Consider the following 11,653-nt stretch of genomic DNA (forward strand, 5'->3'; position numbering starts at 1 on the left):
TAGATGTTTGAATAACTTTGATGGGACAAGCTTTAAAAAAGGTAAAGATCTATGGTTATCTCTTACAGGCTTACAGTTTGAAAAATCTTAACTAGTCTTCATCACAGCTGTGTTAGTATAAGAAGGTTCTAATATAATCAGTGGTGTTCAAAAAAGTCAACGCCACTGATAGGAAGCCTGTAACCTACATGAGGGCCTACATTTCTCTAAATTGTTTTAATTGTTCTAAACTGCAGTAGTTCCTCCCTTGGTCCAATAAACTACATTTTGGAGTAAGTCTGTCTATGTGTGTGTTACTGTGTTCGTCTTTTAGAGAACAAATGTGCAGATGTTGCTTCCTGCAGGAAGTGCAGAAACCATCTTCAGCTACTAAACATGGACTACAAAAAATTGTTCTTAACATGTTTTGGTCAAGTTTTTATTTAGTTAAGTTTCTTATGCATTATATACACACATACACACACAAAACATTCATTTTCGAGAGGCAGCATTTGAAAAGAAACAAAGAAACCTACGAGTTACTAGTTGCTGCTCCTGTTGTGGAAGTTTCCATTTAATAAAGCTTGCAGACAAACGGTGGATGGTAGCTAACATCCTTTAATGAAAAAAAGAACAAAAAGCCAAGCTTGGTGAGAGAAGCCATCACTGGGGCATACGGTCAGCAATGTCTCTCCCTGAGCCCAGCATGGCCCTGGCTTAAATACCTCCTACAGGAACAAAAAGCAGGACATAGCTTTTTCAGACCATCGGCCTTTCCCCCAAAGAAAGGTTCACACTCCCTTGCTACCTCTCACAGTCGTTGAAGAGACAAAAGACTCTTCCTGTGGAGTTGTCTGCTTCCCCCAACTTCCTGAGATACAATCACCCGGCTGTTCAATGGCATGAATGTGTGAGACACTGAGCCATACTAAAACCCAGTGGCACCAAGGCATTATACAGTAAAATAATGTGAATAATACATGAATAAAAGAAATTCCTCTACACTCTCAGGTCTTTCTCTCACGCACCTTTTATTTTTAGCTGCCCTCCGAGACACAGCAGGTGAGATCCTGTCCTGGTGACAGTGTGTTTTTACTACAATACAGTACAAATCCACCTTAAGATGTTCTATGTGGTTCTTCCAGCAGCTTGACGGTCTCTCCTCTGTGTTTATTAAATGCCAGATGACTCAAACAACAGCTGCAAACTTGATCATCTCTGAAGTTTGATATGATGTCTGCTGCACTTAAATTAAACGGTCCCTCATCTCAGCCCATTAAGGACTGAAACTAGTTAGTAGCTGTAAACACTGTGCAGGACGTCAGTTTCATACATTTACATTTATGTTAAACTGCATAAAACAAATCAATCATATGTAAACAAAAATAACAAGAAAAAAAAGTCATGTGCCCACCTGATGGTCTCAAACTAAAGTATCTCTCACATCATCTAAAACTGTCTGCAGTGCTTAATGTTATTTTTTCATTCCACAGTAGAAGAACACATGTTGAATAGCTACCAGCAAGTAGCTAAACTCAAGTTTATCAGCAGTTTTTTACAAACAAATCAAAGCTGCCTCTCTGGCTGAGACTCATCTCTTCTTCTTTGCAAGATTCTTCTTTGTGTTGCACAACCACAGCTCAAAGGTCCAGAAGGAGGCATATCAAAATATTTAGGTTATGACCAAGAATCAGCATAGACGAAAACAGAATTTTTTTAAAAAAGTGTCCTTGCTCCTCAGTGCATGTATGAGTAACTAAGTAACTCATTGAATGTCGTTTTCAGCAGGTTTTTCACTTATGAAAGTTTGTGCTTTACTGAGCAGAGATCCAACACTCAGGAGGGTTCAGTGCGGGGCTGAAGCAGAGCTGCTGGGGTCTGCTTGGGGGATGTCAGCTGTTTCACCATTTCACCATTCGTGGCAGAGCTTCTATTCAGCTCCTTCTGAAGTTCAGTGTTACTGTTAACAAGTTGAAAAGAGACCATTTGGAAACATGTATTCATTATGAATAATAAAAAAACGTATACAGTCCAAAAAAAATAATAAAATCACCACATCAATCTGAATTTGCTTCATCTGATTTTCTGTTTTCATGTCATGGATGTTGTTGAACGCTGCTTCAGTCTGACACACTATTAAATCATTTTGACTAGACAGCAGTTTAATTAGACTCATTATAGACATCTGGTTTTATCTTCAAGACCATAACACTGTTTTCATTTTTTATTTAGTGTAGTTCAAACAAGATTTACTCACGTATGTGTTTTTGTTGGTGTTGTGCTGAGAAATCGACTTTAGAAAAAAAAAAACATAATCAGTATAAATAACATAAACAAAATGAACTGCAAAGTGAAGGGAGAAAGTCATTTACCTTTTTGCGTTTATACAGCATGAATCCTACTGCTGCTACTACTCCTGTAATCACAATGACCGCAATCACCCCTCCTACAATAGCTCCTGAATTACCTGAACCTGAAAGAAACAGAATCACTTAAAATGTCTTTTGGCTCAAACCTCATCATGGCTCTGAATTGGATAAGCACCCAGTCCCTCTATATTATTATTATTATTATTATTGTCAATAGAAAATTGTATTTTTTAGTCAGTATAAGCTTTTAATGATATAAGTTTACTTGTGATAGAATGCCGCATGATGATCATTTTCTAGCTTAGAACTGATTGTACTTTTCATTGTTTTGGACTGATTGTTATTTATAAAATGTGTTGTGATATTTGTATCTGAATCTTCCCACAGCGATAGTAAGAAGTCAAACAAGCAGTTCTGGCGTTTCACAGAGCGCTCACAATTATTATTATTATTATTTTTGCTTTAACATCAGAATGTGGTTTAATTAGAATAATATTATTAGAATATAATGAAATCAGAGTTTATGTTTAACTGAATAAAACTTGATAAATAAATAATAAATAACACTAAACTTGATCATTAACCGATTAAGGTCTAAACTGTATGTGAGAAGGCTGCATTGCACATGTATGTTAAAGAAAATTGACCCTGTTACTCAAATTGTGGTCATAAATATTTTGTACTTTGTAGTTGTGAGTTTCGTAACCTTGTAAACCAAAATATCTGAAACATTTATGTTTGTGCATCTATAGATGAGAATTTGTGTTTGTAAAAATAATTACACCTGTTACAAATTATTTTTTGTTGAGGTCTGGTTACAGATACAAAGCAAAAAACGACGTGTAAAACTCCGCACTCAGGTTCCCAGCTGTGTGGGAGTTTCTACTTGCAAGTACAAATTTTGACCCGATTTTTCTTCCTTTCAGCTGATTGGTCAATGTCACATCAATCACAAATTTAACAATCCAATCAGAGAATAGACGGGTTTGGCTGTTGGATGCTTTACTTCACAGCCAGGGAACTTGAGCGCAAAATTTTATACGTAGTTTTTTGATTTGTATCTGTAACCAGACCTTAACAAAAAAAAAAAAAAAATTGTAACTTGTGTTTTACAAACACACACAAATTCTCATCAGTACACAAATACACATTTGATTTACAAGTACAAAATATTTATGAGCACAATTTGAGCCCATATGTAACGATCATATCATGCATCATATTTGATAGATGAGATTTTATGAGTTTGAGAGTTCAGAGAGATCTTTTGTCCTGATAAAACTGAATAAATTTCACAAAAATTCAAGATGTAGCCAAAATTATACAATTAATTAATTTCTCCTTTTTTTTTTAATTCCAATTACAAACAATGTGAATTTGTTATTCATCTGTTTTGTGAATCATGGTTTGCAGGGTTAAAATTGATTTCAACACCTTGTGTGGAACATTATCTGATGTCATGTTAGGATTAAGGTGAATTTAACATCCAGTACATCATATTACAACATTATTGTCTTCACTGCTTACCTGGTTTAGGCAAAGAGGTGGAGGGCCAAGTTACACTCCTCGTGCTACGGCGAGTGCTGATGGTGCAGCTGAAGGTCAGATCAGTTTCGCTGTCTGAAGGTGTCACAGAGCTATTGATGTTGTAGAGGTCTTGCTCAGTCTTCTGCATTGCTGTGTTGCACTTGCTGTTCACATTGGATGGAGGACTGGTGGACCAGGTGAGCTCAGGCTCAGGGTAGATCCCCTCTGAGCAACAGGTGAGTGTGTTTCCTTCCCGCTGAATGTCGACTTCATGGACTGGAGCTGCAGAAAAAAGAAAAGGAAGACAGAGTTTATGTTCACAGATTTTTATGGGTTCTTATTTTAGCATTTATAAAGCAAGTACAGTGAAAAAGCTGAAAAGGAGAAATATAGTCAAGTGTTACCAGTGCTCGATTTTTCTACACTAAATGATGTATTTTAACTCAACTTTCTGTGAGCAGGACATCTTTGTCATTATATCGAGTGTTTCACCAAATGGTTTATTCTAGTGCTTTTCTTTATTCTCATACATTTTCTGGACTGCATCAGTAGCTGCATTTTCTGAGCAGGTCTTTTACTTGCAGATAGATCTAGTTTTTAACAACTTGAATATTTAACTGCATGACCTTAAACTTTATTCACAGTCACTACATGCATTCATGGTACATGATATTGTGTTTTTTAAATTATATTTTAACTAGAGCTATTTCTTCAAAAATATCTGAATATAAGTAGAAACATTTATACATACACTTGGAGAAAATGATAAAGCTCAAAAAACTCGGGTATACCAACTGAAAACATTAATTTTTTTTTGAATGAATGCATTGTGTGTCTCATACCATCCATTTTTAAATTGATGAATGATTCTTTGAGCCCATTATCAGTGCTGGTGTAGCACTTGTATCTCCCTTCATCCTGAACCTTCACCCCTGTCAGCTGCAGTGAGGCGTTTCCTGAGGAGATCTGGTCGCTGAACAGTGACGTCCTGCCTCTGAAGCGCTGGTTCTGCACTCCAAGCTGGTCGTGGCCTTCATAGAATGAATGAACAAAAAGATTTCCTGCTGATAGCTGGAACCAGTGGATGATGACTGCAGTGCCTCCCTCAGAGCTGCATGGCAGCATGCAGGTCTCCATGAAAATGCAGGACACATCGGTATCTGCAACAACAGGTAAAGACACATGATCAAAAAAGTAAGATCTGCAAATCAAAACATTTTTAGATGCTTTAGAGTGAAAATTGGGGCTGTTAAGTAATGTTTTATTGAGAGTGGGATAAACAAATGCATGTATAGAATTAAATGTCAAATCTAGCAGTCCCCCAGAAATAATATAATCCTTCCTGACAGGACTACAGCGTTTTCTCACTGACCCTGAAAACAATCTTAGAATGCCACGCCGACTATTTTAATTCCTCATTTGATCATTTCTGAATTACACAAGGCATTGATTGAGGACTCCTTTCTCCTCTCAGCTTGTGTCTTTTTTCCCATTAGTTCAGATTTACAGTGGGAGGGATAAAGATACAAAGATGTAGTCAAACAGAAATGTGCAGTGAATGTGCATCACAGGTGAAGACGATCATGGACGAACCAAACCCAAAGCAAGGAGCAAAAGACAACTATCAAAGTAAAACAGGAAATAGGAAAAGAAAATACTTAAAGGAGACTCTGATGGATGAATGAGACAAAACATGGACAACAAAACTCAGAAGGACATTAGAATGACTTCAGACAAAACTGAGAGCAACACCAGAGACAAATAAAAATCAAGACAGAAGCTGAAAACAGAAAAGTATCTAAAACTAAAACTCATCAGGAGCCCAATAAATTTAAACATGAAACAGACAGTAAATTACAAAGCAAGAATTGTAAACTGCAGACTGAAGACTTTCCCTGTACCACAGGCTAATGTCTCTGCTCTTTCCAGCTGACTCCAGAAAAACAGAAACTTGGGTTTCAGCTAAACAGGTTCTCCAACAATCTTTTAGAGTTCTTAAGAACAGATTTAATTTACAGCAGTGATGCCAAAGTCAGTTCATCATTTTAAATGTGCATGTAGTTTGGTTTCTCTGTATAACCATTTTAGTTACCAAGTGACCTTTGACCTGATTTAGTAAAAATATGAGACGTATGATAAATGTTTTTAGAGCTAGGCATGTAAAGGCAGGGATGTTTTTGTTTGCTTCCTTGTTGGCAGAAGGGTTCATGCTGAGCCGACACACGGAAACATTGCTTTGTTGTGTTGTTCAAAACTGATCTTAGAAAGATTGTGTCCCTGTGACTCCAGAGGAAAACATCTGTCATGACTGAGTGAGGAACAGGGATCAAGACCAGCAACCTTAAAATGGGGATCCCAAAGATCGAGCACCATAAATACTGTCATTTCACAGTTCCCATAGGGAATAATTCACAATCATTAGTACTGGTTCAAATTCATTGTTTAAGTATAAGGAGTATGAGAACATGTGTTCATTTCTAAACTTACTGATGTCTCTATTTGAAAAAAAAATAAAACTTAGACTTTATTTTTTAATCACCATTTTCTACTGAAAACCCCATCGATAACTAATTTAATTTCTTTTTCTAACAATAACTGCAAAAATGTAAAGGACGCCCATTTTGAGCCAGAACTCTGAACTTCGATCTAACTAAGGAACTGTTATTAAAAGATGTTTCTGTAAGAGAGCGTATTCCTCCCTCGACAGACCCAACACCACGGTTCGGATAATGTTTTTCGACTTCTCTAGCGCCTTTAACACAATCCAGCTGAGAGAGAAGTTGGAGGACATGCAGATGGAGGCTCCACTGGTCCACTGGATCAGCGACTACCTGACAGGCAGACCACAGTTTGTGAGATTGCAGAGTTGTGTGTCAGAGAGTCTGAACAGGAACATAGGAGCACCCCAAGGAACTATTCTGTCCCCTTTCATCTTTACTATCTATACATTCGACTTCAAGTACATCACATAAACTTGTCAACTCCAGAAATTCTCAGATGACATGGCCATTATTGGAAGTGTGGAGATGGGAAGGGAAGAGGATTACAGAGGACTGATTGGTCACTTCATGAGGTGGTGTGACGTGAACCACCTGCAAAACAAAGGAGCTGGTGGTGGACTTTGGCAGAAACAGATCCTGACCCTCCCCTGTCTGCATTGGTGGGACTAATGTTGAAATAGTCACATCCTGTAAGCATCTGGGAGTTCAACTGGATCACAAGCTGGAGTGGTCTGCCAACACGGACGCTGCCTACAAAAAGGGTCTGAGTCGGCTTTGCTTTCTACTATGGTAAATGGTAAATGGCCTGTATTTGTGTAGCGCTTTTACTAGTTCCTAAGGACCCCAAAGCACTTTACACATCCAGTCATCCACCCATTCACACACACTGGTGATGGCAAGTTACATTGTAGCCACAGCCACCCTGTGGCGCACTGACAGAGATGAAGCTGCCGGACACTGGCGCCACCGGGCCCTGTGACCACTACCAGTGTTCAGAGGGCCCGGACCAGTTCTACAAAGGCTCAGATCCTTCAATGTATGCAGCAGGGTGCTCTGTATGTTTGATTAGTCTGTTGTTGTGAGCACCTTCTTCTGTGCTGTGGCGTGCTGGTGTTCAGGCATCAAAGCAAAGGATGCAAACAGACTGAACAAACTCATCAGGAAGGTCAAGTTTCTTCTTGGCATAAAGCTCGCCACCCTGGAGGAGGTGATCGGTGACAGAATGCTGGCAATCACGGACAATGACTCGCATCCCCTCCATAACACACAATCTGAAGAGCAGTTTCAGCAACAGGTTCCTTTAACCTCGCTGTCTGAGGGAACGTTACAGGAGGTCATTCCTTTCTGCTGCTATCAAACTCTTTAAATCATTCACGTGGGTCAGATCCACACATGTGGACCAGAATAATCCCACCTCAATGCACCCTGTCACTTTAGTACACCACGACATATTTCCACACGTACTTGTCCTTTTATATTAATATGTATATTTATACCTATATTTATCTATTTATCTTTATATTTATTTATCATTACTCTATGAGTGTTTGTTGTTTATTGTATATTTGCTGCTATGACAACTGATTTTCCCTCTGGGATTAATAAAGTTTCTCTGATTCTGAAGTGTAACAGCCAACCCTGATCTACCGTATATTCTCTATTTTCCTGTCAACAGCAGGTTTTAGATGTAGATACAAACTGATTGTTTAACATTCCCATTTCACTGAGAGTGATAATATTTAATGATAACGTTTTCAGGAAAATAAATCACAAACATTATTTGTCATGATCCTGCTCTGTGACCCAACGTTTTGAGTTTATCATTGGCTATTGTGTTGGCAATTATATTTTCTGCTTAGTTTGTTCCTAGTCTTGTTTTTTAGATTGTCGAGATTTAGCCTTTTTTCATGTTTGTTTCTATTATATTATTCTCGGGTTGTGTTCTCAGTTGTCTCCTGCCTTGCAGACTGCTGCCTCAGCACAAATAAAGGTTCATTTTCTATTTCTAAGTTCTGTCTTGGAGACATTTGTTGGTTTCTGGTTATGACACTTCTGCCTCTCCTCACACATTGAGCCATTTTGGAGTTTCTCTCGTTTCACTTCCTAGTATTTGTTTTCTCGAGTAGTTTTCTCAGATTAAAACCAGGTAACTTCTGTTTACACTGGAATAAGCTAGTGAGTGTAGTGAATGGCTAACTCACCTCCTCCGGTTAAAGTCCACTTAAATGTCATGAGCACCAGAAACACTGCACACTGGATCCCAGCCATGATCCTGTTGTTTTATCCGTTTGCAGCCGCATTAATGTTGAAGGATCGAGTAAAAAGAAAACTCACCCAGCCGATCTCTCTGTCAGGTAGTGCATATTAACGCACTGAGAATGAGGAAAACGCTAATCAAAGTTCGCCTGAATGTTCAGGTCAGCACCTTATAATAATTAATATTAATATTAACAGTTTGTAACTTCACCTGCACTAACGTGCAGAAGAGGCATCTGCTGATCAACGACAAACCGAGTTTCCGAGTGACAAACAATAAGAAAACATTTAGAGACGAGTCCCTCTCTGTCGAGTAGTGAACAGAGATTACTTTCGTTTTTATTGGGGGTTGTACTTTGTATCGGGTGACGCTCAAAGCCTCACAAGCCGCACTACCACGTGACTGATTCAGGAAATGATTGCAGTAATCCGGAGTGGACCCCACCCTCATTCTGCGGACTTATTATGAGTTTGTTTGCACTCTGGTCAAGCTTCTTTTTGGAAGCAGCAAGAAATTTCACCCGTATGGAAACATTTTCAACTGATCTCACCTAATAAAATATACACATAGTTATAAATTAGTATTAATAGTATTTATATAATTAATATTAGAAAAACGTGACAACGCATTTATCCCTTGTTCTAGTTTCTTTCTTCTAATTTCCGGTGTATTTAAAGGTGAAGTGTTGTTTTGGCTCAACAGTAACACCTGATCTGACATTACAGAGCCCTGCATGAAAACCAGACCAGCTCAGGTAACATTGTGTGGTATGTTTGTATTAAACAACATTAATTTATATTTTAAATGTGAGTAATTGATGAAATTTGTAACTGATATGGCATTATTTGTTTATTTGTTTGTTTGTTTTGTAGTCATCAGTGGAGAATAATGCAGTGGATGAGTCCTTGGTTATTGAAAGAAAAAAAAAGAAAGCTTGTTAAAGCTCTGAGCCCTACTGATGTTCTCCCCACAGGATAGATGTGCATGTGAGCATTTTACCTCATTTCGTATTTGCCATTCCAAGACTGGCAAATTATTTCCTTTAGGCTTTGAAAGCTGTAGTGAAGGACAGATAATCTACAATGATTCAAACCCACAGCCACTGTGTCAAAGACATCTGTAGTTTAACACCAAATATGTGAACCTCTACAAGGTTTGTTTGGCACTGATCACCATCCTCTGCAAGGATTATTGGCTTTTTGTCATTGCAATATTCTAACTGATGCCATTTTGTTTAAGTTGCTGCTGCAGTGACACTTGAATAAATCACTTTTTGTTCACTGATTTTATAGGAGACGCTGACACACGTGTTGGAGCAAACAGGTCAGCCGGCTTAAGGATGATTAAAGAGATGAATACACATATTTGAACAGCACATACCATATGCTCCAACATGTTTATGATCCCAGGGAACCTGCAGGAGCACACTGACGTTGTCACATAAGAACGTCTTTTAGAAAGTCTAAAAGTTCTGTCCCCATTTAATGATGCCACAGTTGAGCCACCAAATGTCATTCTCCTTTATCATTGCTGCACCATGCACTGGAGGAGGAAGGAAATGGCCACTGTCCAAACTCCAGAGAGTCTGAGGAGATGGTTAAAGGGGAAGCTGTACATTTTACAATAACTGAGTATCATATCACTGGCAGCACTGCTCGATCCCTGGTTTAAAACACAGTCTTCATTAACTCTGGTAAAGCAGCAGATGATGAGGAGATGCTCACTTCTAAATGTGCTGTTGTTATACGAAACAGCGCTGCCTCCACCTCCTCATCGTCACAACTGCACATATTAGAAGCTTCTCAGTCTGTGCTTCAAGAAGAAATGGACACATTCTAATTATGTTATTGTATTTAGTCACTTACAGCTTGTTTATGTTAGGTAGCAAACTGTGCTGTTGGTTGGACCTGCAGACGAGGACCAACCAGCACTGTAGACTCTCTGTGGGCTCCTCCTGTTTGTCTTTTTACATTTTTATTCCTTTTATTATTCAAACTGAGATCAGAGTGGTTATTATGCCGGGTGCTGTGGTGAGGGATAGGTTGGTGAATGAGAGAAGAAGAGTGTCAAACTGCTGCATCTGTAACAAAACAGACCCCAACAACAAACGGCACTCAAAACAAACAAACAAATAAAAACAAAAAAAACAGGACAAGGTAAACAAACTTTTGCTGTTGTGTGTGTCAGAGAGAGAGAGACATGTGCAAACTTGTAAAAAACTTGCTGGATAACTTAACTTCCTGAACTGAAGAAGCCTCTTGGATAAGAGGTGAAACGTAAACAAGTCCAGTCATGCTCCCAAAGAGCTCCTGAGACAAATCAATGCTTTTCTCAGCACTCCAGTGTTTTCTAAAGCAGATGAAATCATCTGAAAAAGAAGAAACCGCCTGAAGCCCAGCACTGTGGAAAAGTTTTTTTTAATGAAATAAAAGTCACTTTTTATAAGTAACATAAGCACAGTTACAAACCAAGTAACACAAACTCATTGCATCCTTTTTTCCTAATCTTCCCTTTTGATCCTGCTATTGTAGCATAAACACACACACCATATTTAAAAGGTCAGAATTATTTAGAAGTTCACAAAAATCATTAAGTCATACATTCACACCAACGCCATGGTGTCATTGTAATCACTCTGCCTGTTTTACATTTATTGTCCACTTGATGGCACCTTAGAGCAAATGAAGCATCAGTGCATGAACGCAACAGGTGACTGGGAAGCTTCAGTGCTTCTTAAGGCTTTATCTCAGCACCACTAAAAAACAAATAAAATTAAAAGTACTAATAATTCTTCATTTTGTAATATTTAACCAATACTGTCTGAGGATTGGTGAGTGAGTGGCAGAACTCCTTGGATCAGGTAAGGGCGATTTTGGAAAAGAGAGTTAAATGTTAAGCACATTTATTCCTGGTCTTCTCTGTCCCAGCACACTGCTGTGTATGAGGAAAACAAATTAGCAGACTTGCTGCAGGTGTATTACTCACTCACCTGACACTGCTTCCTGTGTGCTCCGCCCCCT

At 38.6% G+C, this 11,653-nt stretch overlaps 1 protein-coding gene across 1 annotated transcript; it reads right to left on the bottom strand.

Annotated features, from left to right (window-relative positions):
- Positions 1-454: 454 nt before the first annotated feature.
- LOC134634630 (programmed cell death 1 ligand 1-like) lies at positions 455-8,763 on the bottom strand. The gene is made up of 6 exons (XM_063483946.1): positions 8,578-8,763; positions 4,718-5,035; positions 3,876-4,157; positions 2,352-2,452; positions 2,237-2,272; positions 455-1,939 (listed from the first exon to the last, which is right to left on the bottom strand). The coding sequence occupies exons 1-6, from the start codon at positions 8,642-8,644 to the stop codon at positions 1,937-1,939; spliced, it is 807 nt and encodes a 268-aa protein (XP_063340016.1). The 5' UTR covers positions 8,645-8,763; the 3' UTR covers positions 455-1,936.
- Between the last annotated feature and the right edge of the window lie 2,890 nt (positions 8,764-11,653).

This window comes from Pelmatolapia mariae, linkage group LG9 (assembly GCF_036321145.2).
Source record: "Pelmatolapia mariae isolate MD_Pm_ZW linkage group LG9, Pm_UMD_F_2, whole genome shotgun sequence".
NCBI lineage: Eukaryota > Metazoa > Chordata > Actinopteri > Cichliformes > Cichlidae > Pelmatolapia > Pelmatolapia mariae.

Bases quoted from the DNA above. Each gene is read 5' to 3' on its own strand.
- LOC134634630 (XM_063483946.1), bottom strand. From the start codon at position 8,644: ATGGCTGGGATCCAGTGTGCAGTGTTTCTGGTGCTCATGACATTTAAG. The intron at 4,158-4,717 runs GTATGAGACACA...TTTTTTCTGCAG, and splicing joins CATCAATTTAAAAATGGATG to CTCCAGTCCATGAAGTCGAC. The intron at 2,273-2,351 runs GTAAATGACTTT...TTTTTTCTAAAG, and splicing joins TGCTGTATAAACGCAAAAAG to TCGATTTCTCAGCACAACAC.